At 55.0% G+C, this 18,007-nt stretch overlaps 1 protein-coding gene across 2 annotated transcripts in view; it reads left to right on the top strand.

Annotated features, from left to right (window-relative positions):
- Nucleotides 1-16,690, top strand: part of LRP5 (LDL receptor related protein 5) — a 96,426-nt gene extending 79,736 nt beyond the window's left edge. For both annotated transcript variants that reach the window (XM_064163094.1, XM_064163096.1), the window contains 10 exons: nucleotides 1,635-1,846; nucleotides 3,047-3,237; nucleotides 5,606-5,815; nucleotides 6,696-6,821; nucleotides 7,459-7,695; nucleotides 9,814-9,924; nucleotides 10,696-10,932; nucleotides 14,298-14,437; nucleotides 15,484-15,581; nucleotides 16,347-16,690. In XM_064163094.1, coding sequence (XP_064019164.1) covers nucleotides 1,635-1,846; nucleotides 3,047-3,237; nucleotides 5,606-5,815; nucleotides 6,696-6,821; nucleotides 7,459-7,695; nucleotides 9,814-9,924; nucleotides 10,696-10,932; nucleotides 14,298-14,437; nucleotides 15,484-15,581; nucleotides 16,347-16,608 — 1,824 coding nt within the window. In that variant the 3' untranslated portion in view covers nucleotides 16,609-16,690. The remainder of the gene's footprint in view (nucleotides 1-1,634; nucleotides 1,847-3,046; nucleotides 3,238-5,605; nucleotides 5,816-6,695; nucleotides 6,822-7,458; nucleotides 7,696-9,813; nucleotides 9,925-10,695; nucleotides 10,933-14,297; nucleotides 14,438-15,483; nucleotides 15,582-16,346) is intronic.
- The last annotated feature ends 1,317 nt before the right edge of the window (nucleotides 16,691-18,007 follow it).

Here is an 18,007-nt window from a genome sequence, read left to right as displayed (position 1 = left end):
CACCAGCACAGGGAGAGGATTCTGCCCCTCCAGTCTGCTCTGCTCACACCTCACCTGCAGCACTGCCTCCAGCTCTGGGAACCCAGCACAAGGAGCACCTGGAGCTGCTGGAGAGGCTCCAGAGGAGGCCACGAAGATTCTCAGAGGGCTGCAGAGCCTCTGCTGTGGGGCCAGGCTGGGAGAGTTTAGGCTGTGCAGCCTGGAGAAGAGAAGGCTCCAGGCAAATCTCAGAGCAGCTTTCCAGTAGCTGAAGGGGCTCCAGGAGAGCTGGGGAGGGACTTTGGAGAAGGGCTGAGAGTGCCAGGATGAGGGACAATGGCTGTGAGCTGGGAGAGGGAAAAGTGAGAGTGGAGAGGAGGAAGAAAGTGTTGGCAGTGAGGGTGGTGAGACACTGGCACAGGCTGCCCAGGGAGGCTGTGGCTCTTCCTGCTTCCTGCCTGCAGGTGTGGAAGGCCAGGCTGGATGAGGCTTTGAATGACCTGTGCTGGTGGGAGGTGTCCCTGCCTATGGCAGGAGCTTGGAGCTGGATGATCTTTAAGATCAGTGAAATGGAGAGGTGTCCTCACCCATCTAGGACTCAGAAGTTATGCTGCTTTGCTGAGACCTCCCTTGTGTCCAGGTCTGGAGCCCTTCACACAGGAATGACATGGATCTGATGGAGAGGGTCCAGAGGAGACCACAAAGATGATCAGGAAGTTGGAGCAGCTCTGCTACAAGGACAGGCTGAGGGAGCTGAGGGTGTGCAGCCTGGAGAAGAGAAGGCTCCAGGGAGACCTAGTAGAGACCTGCCTGTAGCTGAATGGGCTACAAGCAGGCTGCAGAGGGACTGTTCCCAAAGGCCTGCAGGGACAGGACGAGGGCAATGGCTGCAAACCAGAGCAGAGCAGATTGAGGTTGGATGTGAGGAACAAGTTCTGCAGCAGGAGGCTGCTGGAACACTGCAACAGGTTGCCCAGGGAGGTGGTTGAGGCTCCATGCCTGGAGACATTCCAGGTGAGGCTGGAGAGGGCTGTGGGCAGCCTGCTCTAGTGGAGGATGTCCCTGCTGAGTGCAGGGGGCTGGGCTGGATGAACTTTGGAGGTCCCTTCCAGCCCAGGCCATTCTATGATCCTGTGACCTGAGGGTGACTGCAGGTGGTGTTGTGAGCATGGGTGTGAGGCAGAGCTGGAGCCCTCTGCCATGGCAGCAGACAGAACCAAGCTTCCTGAAGTAGTCTGACGAGAAGACTGGTCTGCCTTACTGACACCATAAATAATGGAGTGAGGAGGCTTTGGCAAGAGGCAGAGGTGTGTTCAGGTGGCTGTGTGACAGGGCAGGTCTGCCCAGAAGCTGCCTTGTTTCTTGCATTGCTCCCTTCAAGCCTGTTCCATGCACAAACATCCAACAGCATTTTCTTCCCGGCTCCTGCTAATCAGTTCTGCTCACAGCAAGCCCCAGGACTGCTTTCTGCTGGCCATAGGTTTCTCCTCTAATCTACAGTGGGAATTCAGTCCTTTCCTGCTCAGCTTTCTTGCATTTCTTCTGCTGTTCTCTTGTCAGAGGCTCTGTGCCCAGGGGCAGGTGTCCCTTGCGGCGTCCTCCAGTCAACGCTCAGCCTAATCACTGGGAATTGTTCCTTCTGTGTTGTCCTGCAGCCTTTCACTGTCATGAGCACTCCAAACCCGAGCCAGAACCCCGAGAGGCAGCCTCATGACCTCAGCATTGACATCTACAGCCACACCTTGTACTGGACCTGCGAGGCCACCAACTCTGTCAACGTGCACCGGCTGAGCGGCGAGGCCATCGGCATGGTGCTGCGAGGGGACCACGACCGGCCCCGGGCCATCGTGGTGAATGCCGAGCGGGGGTGAGCTGCCCCCCTGCCTCCTGCAGGCCTCTCCTGGCCTGCCTGCCAGGCTCTCTGTGAAACGGGCTGAAAAGGGCTGAGGAATGGCTTCCTCAGGCCAGGAGGGGCTGAGAGGTCCCCGGGGCAGAGGCCACTGTTATGCAGTGCTGGGGGGGTTGGGAGCGATGACTGCAGAACCTTGGCAGTAAGATCAAGCTTTGAAAGGTCACAGAATCAGGGAATGGGAGGGTCAGAAGGGACCTCTGGAGAATATAGGAAGGACATGGACCTGATGGAATGGGTCCAGGAGGGACGAGGGCCATGAAAGTGATGAGGAGGTTGGAGCACCTCTACTATGAAGACAGGCTGAGGGAGCTGGGGTTAGGCACAAGGCCTTACTTTACATGTTCATGGGGAGGGCAGACACTGTCTGTTTGCAGCTGAGCTGCCCAGGGCAGGGGCACAGAGCTGGTGGAACATGAGGAAGGTGCCAGCCTCAGCACTGCTTCCTCCTGCCCCCGCTGCTTCTCCGTCTTTGGTAGCAACTTCAGCTGACTGAGAAGGAAGGCAGCCCAGAAGGGGAGGAGAGGACAGGAGGTGGGTTTTTGTCAGGGGACAGCTTTTGCCACGGGGCCAGCTAAGAGTCATGGAATCAAACAGGTTGGAAGAGGCTTCCAAGCTCGTCCAGTCCAGCCTAGCACCCAGCCCTACCCAGTCAACTAGACCACGGCACTAAGTGCTGCCCTTGGCCATCCCTGAGCAGATCCTGGCTGTGTCCTCCCTACACTGCCCTGCAGATCTTTAGCCCAGCAGTGAGGGCAGCACTCAAGCTGCTCTGTCCCATGCAGCCCCAGCTCCAAAAAGCCCAGGGCCAGCAGAGCAGAAAAGCCTGCCCTGGCAGTTCTGAAGGCAATCAAGTGGGCTAGAGATCATGGAAGGGTTTAACTGTGCTGTTAAGGCTCCCTCAGCCTGGCCTCACAGGAGATGGTCACTGCCTGCAGCTCCTTGTGGCCTCTGGGCTGCAGCACTTCCCCAAGGTCCTTCTGGAACTGAGGAGCAGGCAGTCAGGGTTCTGCAGCCGCCAGCTCTGCGTCTTGCCAGCTGGGAGCAAGTCACCAGAGTTCCCTGCGTGAACCATTTGCCTTCCAAGGCAGGAGTGGCGTGGGAGATGCTTCCCCTCCCCTCTGGAGCCGTGGGTAAAGCAGCTGTGTCCCTGCCCAGGTACATGTACTTCACCAACATGCAGGAGCGAGCGCCCAAGCTCGAGCGGGCAGCGCTGGACGGCACCGAGAGGGAAGTGCTGTTCACCACGGGGCTGGTGCGCCCGGTGGCGCTGGTGGTGGACAACAAGCTGGGCAAGCTCTTCTGGGTGGATGCCGACCTGAAGCGCATCGAGAGCTGCGACCTGACAGGTGCGTGGCTGCAGTCAGAGCCTGGGGGGACAGGGCACCCCTCCCTCTTTGGTGCTGGCCCCGGGAGCCCCTGTCCCCACTGCTGCCCGTTGTGTGCAGGCAGGCAGAGAGGAGAGGTGAGAGTGCAGTGAAGGGGTCCGCAGTGATTGCCACTCGGAGAGCATTCAGCTGTTGGTGTGTTTGGGTGTTACCTACCCCCCACACTTAAGAAAATCATAGAAGCAACCAGGTTGGAAGAGAGCTCCAAGCTCAGCCAGCCCAACCTAGCACCCAGCCCTGCCCAACCAACCAGACCATGGCACTAAGTGCCCCAGCCAGGCTTGGCTGCAGCACCTCCAGCCACGGCCACTCCACCACCTCCCTGGGCAGCCCATTCCAATGCCAATCACTCTTTCTGCCAGGAACTTCCTCCTAACATCCAGCCTAGACCTGCCCTGGCACAGCTTGAGGCTGTGTCCCCTTCTTCTGCTGCTGGCTGCCTGGCAGCAGAGCCCAACCCCACCTGGCTACAGCCTCCCTGCAGGCAGCTGCAGGCAGCAATGAGCTCTGCCCTGAGCCTCCTCTTCTGCAGGCTGCACACCCCCAGCTCCCTCAGCCTCTCCTCACAGGGCTGTGCTCCAGGCCCCTCCCCAGCCTTGCTGCCCTTCTCCGGGCTCCTTCCAGCACCTCAACAGCTCTCTGAAATTCAGCAGCCCAGAACTGGACACAGCACTCAAGGGGTGGTCTGAGCAGTGCTGAGCACAGGGGCACAAGAACCTCTCTTGTCCTGCTGGCCACAGCAGACAGGAGCAGTGCGCAGCAGACATCAGCAGTGCGCAGCAGACATCAGCAGTGCGCAGCAGACATCAGCAGTGCGCAGCAGACATCAGCAGCGTGCAGCAGACATCAGCAGCGTGCAGCAGACATCAGCAGTGCGCAGCAGACATCAGCATTGTTGCCTTTTCACAGCCTAGAATCTAATTTTCCTCACTAAAATATTCCAGTTGGCCTCCAACTAGCACAGAAGGGGAATGGCTTTCTCCCAAACCATGGAAGATGAGGAGGTCTCTGGGAATCCCAGTGGAGAGATGGCAGCTCCCTGTAGTTGTCCCAGGGCCATAGCAGTGGCACTTCCTGGACCTCAGAGAGTGCTGCTTACTTTGAGAAGCTCTTGATAGTGCTGAGGAAGTGGTGCCATGGGCTGACTCCTCTGGTGAGCAGCACAGCACAGAGGATCCCACCCAGTGGTGAGGTCCCCCTGATTTGGGATTTGTTCTTTCTTTGCCATCTCTGTACCAGGAAAGGAGGCTCCTAAAGGAGGTGCAGAGAGGCGTGCATGAGTGTGAGGGAGCAGAGGCTGGGCTGCTTCTCTGGTTCTTGGTGCCTCTTCTCTTCCTGTCATGCAGTCACATCCTTCCCTTGTGTTGTGGTGAGGCAATGAGCTGAAACAGGAGAGCAGTGCTCACTCTTGCACAGGGACAGTTCACCTTTGAGCACCTAACACTGACTCAAGGTCACAGAGTCCTGAATACAGAGCTGGGAGTGTGGAGCAGCCCATGTCTGTCACCACAGAATCACAGGTTTGGGTTGGAAGGGACCTCCAAAGCTCATCCAGCCCAACTCCATGCACTCAGCAGGGAGATCCTCCACTAGAGCAGGTTGCCTACAGCCCTCTCCAGCCTCACCTTGGATATCTCCAGGCATGGAGCCTCAACAACTTCCTTGGGCAACCTTCTGCAGTGTTCTGTCTCTGACTGTGACACAGCAGGTGCCAGCGTTGGTGTCCCTGCCTCTTGCTTCACAAGACAGATGAGTTTGCTCTGAGCACCGGCACTGAAGCTGATCTGTTGCGTTCCACTCTTGATTGTAGACTCCAGCATAGATGCTGCTGGGGGAGCAAATTTCCTGTGACCTAAGCCCAAAAGCTGAGCAGTGGCACAGGCTTGAGGGACTGCACACAGTGCCTTGGAACAGATGGTTCCTGCTGGTGCCTGCTGACCAGGGGTGGGTTGCAGGTCACATCTGCCTGCCCTTATGACGTGGCACCTGGTGGCATTTAGCTGAGATGAGGCTGAGCAAAGCAGAGCCTTCATCTGCTTAGACAAATGAAGTCTCATTTTGGTTGTGTCTCAATTCTGCCATCTCTTTTTCCCTGAAAGCTGAGATTTCTGGGGTTTAACATGAGAGCTTTAGTGCAGAGTGAAGCAGGGGAGCAGGAGGAGCATCAGCTTACAACTGGGGGTCAATTCCTTGTTTTTCAAGTCTAATATATCCTGCTCCTGAACAAATCCATCCTGCTCATGGAGGCAACTGAGCCCACCTGAGGCTGCTGCCAGGGCTGGGCTTGGTTGGGCTGGTGTTGATCTCCTTGCTGCTTGTGTTGCTCTAGGTGCTAACCGTGTGACCCTGGAGGACTCCAACATCCTTCAGCCCATGGGCCTCACGGTGCTGGGGAACCACTTGTACTGGATTGATCGTCAGCAGCAGATGATTGAGAGAGTGGAGAAGGTCAATGGCTACAAAAGGACCAGGATCCAGGGCCGGATCGCTCACCTAACAGGCATCCATGCCGTGGAGGAGCTGGACATGGAGGAGTTCTGTGAGTTCACTTCAGAGCCTGGTGTCTCTCATCCTTGGGCACTGCCTCTCTGAGTCCTCACCCAGCCAAATAGTGCAGTAATGCTGCTCAGGGGGCTCCAAATAAGGCACGGATCCGTTCAGACTGGCTGGTTGGTGGTCACAGAACCATAGAATCAAGCAGGTTGGAAGAGAGCTCCAAGCTCAGCCAGCCCAACCTAGCACCCAGCCCTGCCCAACCAACCAGACCATGGCACTAAGTGCCCCAGCCAGGCTTGGCTTCAACACCTCCAGGCACGGCCACTCCACCACCTCCCTGGGCAGCCCATTCCGATGCCAATCACTCTCTCTGCCAACAACTTCCTAACAACATCCAGCCTAGACCTGCCCTGGCACAGCTTCAGGCTGTGTCCCCTTCTTCTGTTGCCGGCGGCCTGGAAGAAGAGACCAACCCCACCTGGCTACAACCTCCCTGCAGGTAGTTGTAGACTGGACTGGATGAGCTTGGAGGTCTCTTCCAACTTGGTTGATTCTATGGTTCCTGAGGGTTTGGAAGCTGCCATTCTGCAGTGCCACATGTTGACTCCTGATGCCCACCCTAGGAATGCAGGTGGGCTGTCTAGCTGTACTTCAAGTGCCACCTTCCAACACCTGCATTCACATTCCTCTTCACATCAACTCCCACATTCACCTTAGGAACCCTTTAAAGGTCTCCATATCCATGTGGCTGGGAGAAGTGCAGGAAGCAAACCAGCCAAAGAGCACCAAACTGGAATCTTCTCTCCCTGATGAACTGCAGGACACTTTGGCTGCTCAGACAGTCTGTGAGGGGCTTAGTGCTTTGCCCTAGGCAGGAGCAGTTGCTTGCTCTGGTGGTGATATCTCTCTCTGTGTTCCTGCAGCTGTGCATCCCTGCTCCCGAGACAACGGTGGCTGCTCACACATCTGCATTGCCAAGGGGGATGGCACTCCAAGGTGCTCCTGCCCTGAGCACCTGGTGCTGCTGCAGAACCTGCTGACCTGTGGAGGTGAGTTCAGTGCTGCAGCACTGTAAGCACTGCAGTGTGTGGGGGTGAGCTGTGTTCAGCAGCACTGTGAGCACTGCAGTGTGTGGGGGTGAGCTGTGTTCAGCAGCACTGTGAGCACTGCAGTGTGTGGGGGTGAGCTGTGTTCAGCAGCACTGTAAGCACTGCAGTGTGTGGGGGTGAGCTGTGTTCAGCAGCACTGTGAGCACTGCAGCGTGTGGGGGTGAGCTGTGTTCAGCAGCACTGTGAGCACTGCAGTGTGGGGGTGAGCTGTGTTCAGCAGCACTGTGAGCACTGCAGTGTGTGGGGGTGAGCTGTGTTCAGAAGGAAGGAAGGGTGAGGAGGGAGGGAGGAAGGGAGGAGGGAAGGAGGAAGGAAGGAAAGAAAGAAGGGAAGGAGGGAGAAAAGGGAGGGAGGAAAGAAGTTCTTGCCAAAGAGAGTGATTGGCACTGGAATGGGCTGCCCAGGGAGGTGGTGGAGTGGCCGTGGCTGGAGGTGTTGCAGCCAAGCCTGGCTGGGGCACTTAGTGCCATGGTCTGGTTGGTTGGGCAGGGCTGGGTGCTAGGTTGGGCTGGCTGAGCTTGGAGCTCTCTTCCAGCCTGCTTGATTCTATGATTCTCTGTGTTTGCTCTTTCTCCAGAGCCCCCAACCTGCTCCCCAGACCAGTTCACCTGTGCCACGGGGGAGATCGACTGCATCCCCATGGCCTGGCGCTGCGACGGCTTCCCCGAGTGCGACGACCAGAGCGACGAGGACAGCTGCCCCCTCTGCTCTGCTGCCCAGTTCCAGTGCGAGAAGGGGCAGTGCATCGAGGCACACCTGCGCTGCAACGGCGAGATCGACTGCCAGGACAAGTCGGACGAGGCAGACTGCGACAGTAAGAGCAGGAGTCCTGCGCTCAGTGCCCTCCTGGCTCGCCTCAGGGCAGGGCTGCCGCTTTTGGGTAGGGCAAAGCAGCCTGAGGCCATAGGGGATAGAGTCACAGCAGTGTTCTGCTTGGACAGGATCTCTAAGTCTGAGGCAGACTGCAACAGTAAGAGCAGGAGTCCTGTACTCAGGGCTCGGGCAGTGCCCAGCTGCCCTCCTGGCTCGCCTCAGGGCAGGGCTGCTGCTTTTGGGTAGGGCAAAGCAGCCTGAGGCCATAGGGGATAGAGTCACAGTGGTGTTTTGTTTGGACAGGACCTCTAAGTCTGAGGCAGACTGCAACAGTAAGAGCAGGAGTCCTGTACTCAGGGCTCGGGCAGTGCCCAGCTGCCCTCCTGGCTCGCCTCAGGGCAGGGCTGCTGCTTTTGGGTAGAGCAAAGCAGCCTCAGGCCATAGGGGATGGAGTCACAGAGGTGTTCTGCTTGGACAGGACCTCTAAGGTCAGTGAGTCTGACCATCAGCCTAAGCTTAGCTAAGCCACTCTTGGTTCTGGTTTGCTTTCCCTCTTTCTTCTTCTGTTGCTCACATTAAACTCTGTAGCTACAAAAGCTGCTGACCACATAACTGTGGACTTGGGGCAGGCTGGGCAGAGTCTCATGCCCAGGCCAGTGCATTGCTTCTCACTGGTGCAGCTGGCTGGGGACATCCTCTGCTCCCATCACCTTCTTGTTAGAGCAGATGGTTAGGGCAGACCTTGTCACCGTGGAGCAGGACACAAAGGGAGGCTGCCAGGAGGGTGTAGACTCCCTTGTGCCAAGGAGTTCCATGGAGAAGACAAAAGGGGATGGGGACAAGTCAGTGCTGGGGGCGTTGCCATTGTGCTCCAGAAGGAAATGTTCCCCAGGAGCACAGCTGGACACTGGAATCATCTGCCAAGGGCAGCAGTGCAGTGCCCTGCACTGGGCCATTTGGAGACTCAGCTTGGTAGGCTGCAGCTGCAGCATCAGCCATAGAGGTTGGAGCAGATGGTCCTTGGGGTCCCTCCCAAGCTGGCATTCAGTGATGCTGTGATCCCGTGATCTTTAATCCATGCTCAGGATGAACACAGCAGAGAAACCAGCAGAACTTATGCTGTGCTTTTTTCCTGCATCAGTTTGGGTTTGCACTCTTTCCACAAAGAGGAGATGGACCTCATCCTGTGGTTCCATCAAGGGCCAGAGCTGGGCTGGCCACCAGACGAGTGCTAGAGCTCTCCATGAGCCCTTCTGCTTCCCAAAGGGAAAAAAGGGAGAGAGCTTACTGGGGTGGGAAAGAAACTGGACCAGCTGGGGTGGAAGTGAGAACAATCCAATGAAACAGGGACAGAGAGACACAAACCAACATGGAACCCAGCCCCTGGTAGCACTGTTGGCACCACTGCAGCAGGGATGAGAAATGTGGTGGTGATTTGGCAAGATGATGTCACACAGAGCTGTGCCAGCCGCTGTGACCTGGAGCAGGCTCTCCAGCACACAGAGTGCCTGCCTTCTGCTCACCTGTCAGCTGGTCAGACAGACTTGTGAGGAACCAGCAGAACTCAGGCTCTGCTTTTTTTCCTGCCTCAGTTTGGGTTTGCACTGTTTCCTAGGGTCCACCTTACCTTGCAAAGTGCCACAGAGAGGAGATGGACTTCATCCTGTGGTTCTGTTAGCTCTTCTCTGTGTCCTGTTAGCTCTTGTGAGAGATCCTGGCTGCTCTGAGCCCAGCTTTGCTCCAGCAGGGCTCAGCTGGCAGAGGATCAGGGGTTCATTGTAGCCCCACTGAGCGGGGTGGGTAGCAGCAAGAAGGAGGAGTCAGAGAAGTGTGGAAGGAGCAGCAAAGCAGCTGTACTGGTGCAGGTGTAAGGGGCTGCAGCGGGTGGGAGAAGACCAGGCTGGGTGAGACCTTGAGCAGCCTGGGCTGGTAGGAGGTGTCCTGTCCATGTCACAGAGTTGGAGCTGGATCATCTTCAAGGTCCATTCCAAGCCAACTTGTTCTGTGAATCTGTGCTCAAGACACAGAATGCTGTGTGGCTTCAGGCTTGTGGCTTGCTGAAGGTGCTCAGGTGCCCCCTGCCAGTAGCACTTCAGCTTCTGTCTCTGTCTCTTTGCAGCCATTTGCCTGCCCAACCAGTTCCGCTGCGCCAGCGGGCAGTGCATCCTCCTGAAGCAGCAGTGCGACTCCTTCCCCGACTGCATCGACGGCTCCGATGAGCTGCTGTGTGGTGAGATGGCTTCCTCACATTGCACTGCACAGGCCTTGCAGGATCAAAGAGTCACACAGTTGTCTGGATTGGAAAAGCCCTCCAGGGTCAGCCATCAACACAACCCCACCACGGCCCCAAGTGCCATGGCCATATCTTGCTGCAACACTTCCAGCCATGGGGACTCAACTCCATCACCTCCCTGGGCAGCCTATGCCAAGCCCTGACCACTCCTGCAGCAAATAACTTTGTCCTCCTCTCCAACTTAACCCTCTCCTGGCACAATTTGAGGTCAGTTGCTCTCCTTCTGTCACCTGAGACTGAGGAGAGGAGCCCAACTCCTACCTCCTCTTGCGGAGCTGTAGAGAGCACTGAGGTCTCCCTCACCCTCTTCTTCTCCAGACTGAACACTTAGAATCATAGAATCATAGAATCAACCAGATTGGAAGAGACCTCCAAGATCATCGAGTCCAACCTATCACCCAGCCCTAGCCAGTCAACTAGACCAGCTCCCTCATAAGACTGTCTCAAGTAATGCTGTCAGAGTGAATTGGTAGGGGAGAAGAGTCCCTTGCTGCCACTGCCTGGTGTGGCCTGAGGGGGAGAGGAGGCACAAAGAAGGCACAGGAACTGGAGCTGGAGGTGCTGAGTTTGCAGCAGCTCCCTTCAGAGCCACTCTGTGAAGGGCTGCGAAGTGCCCCCGGGTGCAGGACACCCCCAGGTGCAGGACACCCCCAAGCACTGCCCCACCTTTAATCACCTCCTCCCTTTTGTTTTCTGCTCTCTTTCCAGAAAAGACCAAGCCAGCCTCAGATGTGTCCCAACCCCACAGCAGTGCCATCGGTCCTGTCATTGGCATCATCCTGTCCCTCTTTGTCATGGGGGGGATGTACTTCGTGTGCCAGCGCGTGGTGTGCCAGCGCTACGCTGGCCCCAACAGCCCTTTCCCGCATGAGTACGTCAGTGGCACCCCACATGTCCCACTCAACTTCATTGCTCCAGGGAGTTCCCAGCATGGCACTTTCACTGGTAAGGATGGGAAGGGCCTTGCAGCTGGTGGGTGCCAGTGCAGTGTCTGACTGGCAGCGTGAGAGGTGATTGCGAGAGCGCCAGAGGTGCAGTTTGCAGTGGGATGTTGGTGATGTGCTCAGGGGGTTGGTGTCAATCTGCCTCTTGCGTCAGGCAGGCAAAAGCTGAGGCACATTTCAGCAGGCATCTTGGTAGCTTGCCAGCTCCTAGGGCTGCAGCTGCAGAAGGGCCTCTCTTGGATAGGAAATGGGCAGTGGAGGCATCTCCTCTGGACAGCTCACTGGTGGCTGTGACAGAGATGGGCTCTGAGCAGGGCCTGCAGAGCAGGGACCCACTGTAGCACTGCAGTGCCTCTGCCAGGCAGCCTTCAGCCTCCTCCTCTTCCTTCTAGCTTGTGCTCAGATGTCTCTGTATCTGTCCTGTCCATCAGAGATCCTGACACGCTTTTGTCCTGTCTGTTCAGGATGGTTAAAGTCACAGAATCACAGGATGGCAGAGGTTGGAAGGGACCTCTGGAGATAGCCAGTCCAACCCCCCCTGCCAGAGCAGAGGCACCCAGGGCAGGGCACACAGCAACACATCCAGCTGGGGTTGGAATGTCCCCAAGGCAGGAAACTCCACAACATCTCTGGGCAGCCTGCTCCAGCCTCCAGCACCCTCACACCAAACAGGTTTCTCCTCCTGCTCAGTTGCAACCTCCTGGGCTCCACTTTGTGTCCATTGCCTCTTGTCCTGTCCCAGGACAGCACTGAGCAGAGCCTGGCCCCTTCCTGACCCCCACCCCTCAGATATTCACAGGCACTGCTCAGATCCCTCTCAGCCTTCTCCTCTGCAGGCTCTCAGGCCCAGGGCTCTCAGCCTCTCCTCCTCACACAGCTGCCCCAGGCCCTTCAGCATCCTCACAGCCTCCCCTGGGCTCTCTCCAGCAGTTCCCTGTCCCTCTTGACCTGAGGAGCCCAGAACTGGACACAGTACTCAGCTATGTTCTCACCACAGTCATTCCACAGTGGAAAGATGCAGAGGGAAATAGCAAGCAGCTCATTGTGCTATGACTGAAAGAACCTCTAAGGGATAAAGATCCCTGCCCAAGACTGAGGCAGTAACTGCAGAACCCAAGCAGCTAGGCTGTGACTGCTCTTTGCCTGAAAGCAACACCCTTGGTGGAGCCCACCCCTGAGACAGTTTTGCTGTCTGCCTTTGGACAGCAGAGCTGCTCTGCATCACCGAGGGCTCAGATGAGCTTTTTGGAGAGGGGCTGTCAGCTGCTCTGTGGAGGCTGAAGGGGTCTGCAAGTATGCAAAGAAGCTCAGAGTATTCAGCTAGTAGGTAGGAACCCAGAAAGCTCACACAGACATCAAAGTGAGCACTTAATGATGTACCTCAAATTATCTTACACATGGGCAGTGTAGAGGAAATAGCAAATCCTTAGCTACAAAGCCCTGAGAACAAAGAGTATCTCTCCATGTGGAGCAGGCAGCTGGAAAGTTCCCCTGGCAAGCTGCCAGACAGAGTCAGGACACAAGAAATGCATACTTTGGAGTGCTCCCAGTCTGCTTTTCTTGTCAGCTGAAAAGCAGGTAGATGATGAAGAGACATCAAAAGCTGAGGCACCTGCTATTAAATGCTGGAGAGGTGCTAATTGTTGTCTTCTAGCCAGGCACAGCTCAGGGGCAGCCTCTCTCACACTGTAGTGCCTGTGGGCAGCTTTTCCTGCTGGATGGTTCTGCAGAGGTTGTGGTGGTAGGAGATGCAGCTGGAGGATGGAATCGTTGCAGGTGGAAGCTTTGCAGGAGAGTTTTAAAGTGAGCTTCACACTGAAGCTTGTTTGATCAAAGCGAGCATTGGTGGGGGGGGTTCACCCCTCTGTAGCTGTTGTCTGCAAGTGTTAGGTGGATGTGAGCTCCAGAGGAGAGGCAGAGCCTTCTAGTACCAGGCTGCCAACAGAGGTGGGCAGGAGTGGTGCTCACAGCTACCTCTGTTAAGCATTCCCTGCACCTGAAAGGCTCCTGCAAGCTTGCAGAGCTAAACTGCTGCGGTAGCAGCACAGCCTGCCAGGGAGGGGCTGCAGAGGTGCACTCTGAGCAGAACAGACTGGAGAAGGCTTTCCTGTCACTCCACTTTCCCTTCCTTTTGCCTCTGCTGAGTTTCAGTTTAAGCAAGGATATTTCTGGATGTTGTGTTGGGTCTTTTTTTCAATACCAACAATTACTTTTGGCTGCTGTTGATGTGGAAACACAGAACTGTTTGGGATGGAAAAGGCCTCCAAGCTCATCCAGTCCAACCTTCAACCCAACCCCACCATGGTCATCAAACCATGGCCTCAAGTGCCATGGCCACACCTTGCTTCAACACCTCCAGCCATGGGCACTCCACCACCTCCCTGGCCAGCCTCTGTCAAGCCCTCACCACTTGGCAGCAAAGGAATTTTTCCTAACCCTCCCCTGACACAATTTCAGGCCAGTTCCTCTCCTTCCATCACCTGAGACCAGGGAGCAGAGCCCAACCCCCAGCTCACTGCAGCCTCCTCTCAGGGAGCTGCAGAGAGCAATGAGCTCTGCCCTCAGCCTCCTCTTCTCCAGGCTGAACACTCCCAGCTCCCTCAGCTGCTCCTCAAGGAGTTGGAATTGAATTTCTTCAGCTGGAAATGAAGACTTTGGAGGTCTCCAGCTTGCTTTGCTTGGACACTGTACAATGCTTTGCTGCTGCAAGCACCTGAGCTGCCCTGAGTTTAATTAGTCACCAGCTGGAGTGAAAAGTTTGGGTTGGGTGTTCTGCAGGCTCCATGCTCAGCAGAGAGTGAGCAGGTCGTGAGGAGCTGAGTGCTGCAGTGAGAGGGTCACAGAGCAGGTTGTGAGGAGCTGAGTGCTGCAGTGAGAGGGTCACAGAGCAGGTCATGAGGAGCTGAGGGCTGCAGTGAGAGGCTCACAGAGCAGGTCATGAGCTGAATGCTGCAGTGAGAGGGTCACAGAGGACGTCATGAGAAGCTGAGGGCTGCAGTGAGAGGGTCACAGAGCAGGTCATGAGGATCCGAGGGCTGCAGTGAGAGGCTCACAGAGCAGGTCATGAGGAGCTGACTGCTGCAGTGAGAGGCTCACAGAGCAGGTCATGAGGAGCTGAGGGCTGCAGTGGGAGGCTCACAGAGCAGGTCATGAGGAGCTGAGAGCTGCAGTGGGAGGCTCACAGAGCAGGTCATGAGGAGCTGAGAGCTGCAGTGGGAGGCTCACAGGTTGTTCCTTGTCATTCTGCAGGTTTTACAGAGCACACAAAGTGCCAGCAGCTGTGCCAGCCTGTGCAGTTGTTTGGTCTGCACTGGTAGATCTAATTGTGGTTCACCTAACCTTGATTCCTTCTCTATCTGACTGCAGGCATCTCTTGTGGAAAGTCCATGATCAGCTCCATGAGTCTCATGGGAGGAAGCAGTGGAGCCCCTTTGTATGACAGAAACCATGTCACTGGAGCCTCTTCAAGCAGCTCATCCAGCACTAAAGCCACTTTCTACCCTCAGGTGGGTCTTGGCACCACGTCTGTGAGTTAGGTGTCTAGCACCTGTGGAGAAAAAGAAGATCAACATGTGTGCTGCCAGCTGGGATGGTCACAGCAGTTTGTCCTTGGCTGTCACACAGGCTGCTGAGCTTCCCACAATGCCTTGGTTGTGGTCCCTCAGGATTACACAGTGCTGTGTGGTACCTAAAGGGTCCTGATGGAGTGATGCTGAGCTAGGCTGTTCCTGGGCTCTGCTCTTCTGCACTGACTCCTTTGCTCTTGGTAAGCTCTGGTGCCAGTGGCCCATGTGGAGCACGGACAGGACAGGACACAACAGGGCTGGGGTGCAGGCAGAGTGCTTGGCTGGCTCAGGGAGCCCAGTGTGTGCTGTGGGAGAGCAGAGCTCCCTGTGCCTGGGCTGCTCAACTGGGGCTTAGCTCCAGTCCTGCCTTTTGACAGTTGCAAGTGACAGAATTTTAGCCTCTGTGTAGGAGTGTCATGAGCTAAGAGATGGGTGCTAGGAGTGGGAACCACTCAGAGAGCTGCAGAGGTCACTGCTGCCAGCACCTGGGCACAGGATGGGGTCTGTCCCTCCTGACCACTGCACAGGATGACTGCAGCATGCAGCCTCACAGGGCACTGCCAGCTCTGCAGCTGAGCTCTGCTGCTCACAGCCTTGCAGGGGTACTGCCAGCTCTGGAGGTGATCTGGGGATGGAACAGATTTTATTTGCCATTAGCAGCTGCTGAGGGTGGTGTCACCCTTCTGTGCAAGGAGAGTCAGCAAGCCCAGGGCTGATGCCAGCTGCACCCCAGCCTGTGGCACAGTGATGCTGCAGCAGGGAGAGAAACATCTCTGCTCTGAGAGCTTCCAAGGCCTGAAGTGTGCCCAAGCCCAGGGCCAAGTCTCACTGTGAACTCCCCTGATCTTTCAAAACAGGTTATTGCACGCAGGCAGCAAGGGCAGGAGACTGAACCAGGGCTGGGTGAAGCCATGCAGAATGCTTTCAGAGCAGGCTGAGCTGTGTCACTAACCCAACTCCTCCCTGCTTCTGCCTTATCCCCCCAGATCCTGAACCCACCTCCGTCCCCAGCCACTGACCGCTCCCTCTACAACGCAGAGATGTTCTACTCCTCCAACATTCCTTCAACCACCAGATCCTACAGGTACAGCTCACAGATAGCTGCTGGGAAGTCCTTACTGCTCTGCCCTTTACCTTGGCATCTGAAGCAAAATGTTGGTGTTTAGACTTTACCTCATTTAAAAACCTTTGCCTCGCTTAGTACATGACCATTTGAAGGAGGGGAGCTCAGAGCTGGTGTTGAGCATCAGCTTTGCCATCCTCTTTGGACACAGAGGGTTTGGTGCCTTGCAATACAGCTTTGCAGAGTAGTAAGGTAAGGCATGAGATCACAGGCTCACAGAATATTAGGGGTTGAAAGGGACCCAAGGAGATCATTGAGTCCAACCCCCCTGCCAGAGCAGGACCATACAGTCTAGCACAGATCACAGAGGAATGCATCCAGACAGCTCTCTTCCAACCTGCCTGATTCTATGAGTCTATGAAATTTGAGTTTCACCTGAGTTTTGTGCCAATGACTCCACTGATTCTTGAGTTTCATAGAATCACAGAATCAGTCAGGGTTGGAAGGGAGCACAAGGAGCAGCCAGTTCCAACCCCTCTGCCATGCCCAGGGACACCCTACCCTAGAGCAGGCTGCACACAGCCTCAGCCAGCCTGGCCTCAAACACCTCCCTGGGCAACCCATTCCAGCCTCTCACCACTCTCCTGCTCAACAACTTCCTCCTCACTCCCAATTTCACTTTCCACTGGGCAGAGAGGGGAAACTCAGGCAGCCTCTCACGGGAGAATCTGCAGGAAAAGATCCTGCACTTCTGGGGTGCAAGCTGCTGAGAAATTTGCTTTGCAGGCCCTACCTGATCCGCGGCATCGCTCCCCCTACCACCCCCTGCAGCACGGACGTGTGCGACAGCGACTACACCCCCGGCAGGTGGAAAGCCAACAAGTACTACATGGATCTCAACTCGGACTCAGACCCTTACCCCCCTCCACCCACACCACGCAGCCAGTACCTGTCGGCGGAGGAGAGCTGCCCCCCGTCCCCCGCCACCGAGAGGAGCTACTTCCACCTCTACCCACCACCACCCTCTCCTTGTACAGACTCCTCCTGACCCTCCAGAGAAGGAACTCGACCCTGTAAATACTTTAAAATATGAACAGATTTTTTTTTAAATATATATATATATAAATATATATATTTTATGATTTTAAAGAAGAAATTGGGGAGGGAGTTATAAAAGGAAAAAAAGGGAATGGGAGAAAAAAAGGAAATGTGAATAAAAAATGGGAGGGAGGGGCTGGGGCTGTGAGAAATTGTACAGAGGAAGAATATTTATAAAAGTGATTTTTTTTTTAACTTAATTGCCATTCTTTTGTGCCATGTCTGCCTTCCAGGGGCCATGGGCAGCATGAGGGAGAGGACACGTGGAGCCTTTCTGCACTCTGAAGTCACCTTGTGCCATGCCAATGTGAACGTGAATGTGTATGTGTCTGTGAACGTGAACATGTATGTGTATGTGAACGTGAGTGTGAATGTGTATGTGAAAGTGAGTGTGAATGTGAGTGTGAACGTGAGTGTGAACAGGAATATGAACGTGAGTGTGAACATGAGCATGAGTGTGAATGTGTATGTGAAAGTGAGTGTGAATGTGAGTGTGAACAGGAATGTGAACGTGAGTGTGAACATGAGCATGAGTGTGAATGTGTATGTGAAAGTGAGTGTGAATGTGAGTGTGAACAGGAATGTGAACGTGAGTGTGAACATGAGCATGAGTGTGAATGTGTATGTGAAAGTGAGTGTGAATACGAATGTGAACGTGAGTGTGAACATGAGCATGAGTGTGAATGTGTATGTGAACGTGAGTGTGAACATGAACATGAGTGTGAATGTGTATGTGAACGTGAGTGTGAACAGGAATATGAACGTGAGTGTGAACATGAGCATGAGTGAATGTGTATGTGAAAGTGAGTGTGAATAGGAATGTGAACGTGAGTGTGAACATGAGCATGAGTGTGAATGTGTATGTGAACGTGAGTGTGAACATGAACATGAGTGTGAATGTGTATGTGAACGTGAGTGTGAACAGGAATATGAACGTGAGTGTGAACATGAGCATGAGTGAATGTGTATGTGAAAGTGAGTGTGAATAGGAATGTGAACGTGAGTGTGAACATGAGCATGAGTGAATGTATATGTGAAAGTGAGTGTGATCAGGAATGTGAACGTGAGTGTGAACATGAACATGAGTGTGAATGTGTATGTGAAAGTGAGTGTGAACAGGAACGTGAACATGACTGTGAACATGAACATGAGTGTGAATGTGTATGTGAACGTGAGTGTGAACAGGAACATGAACATGACTGTGAACATGAACATGAGTGTGAATGTGTATGTGAATGTGAGTGTGATCAGGAACGTGAACGTGAGTGTGAACATGAACATGAGTGTGAATGTGTATGTGAACGTGAGTGTGAACAGGAACATGAATGTTACTGTGAACATGAACATGA

The sequence above is a fragment of the Pogoniulus pusillus genome, chromosome 24, assembly GCF_015220805.1.
Source record: "Pogoniulus pusillus isolate bPogPus1 chromosome 24, bPogPus1.pri, whole genome shotgun sequence".
In the NCBI taxonomy this organism is placed as follows: Eukaryota; Metazoa; Chordata; class Aves; order Piciformes; family Lybiidae; genus Pogoniulus; species Pogoniulus pusillus.
The sequence above is the reverse complement of the archived record's forward strand: the minus strand, read 5'-3'. Positions and strand labels throughout refer to the sequence as shown.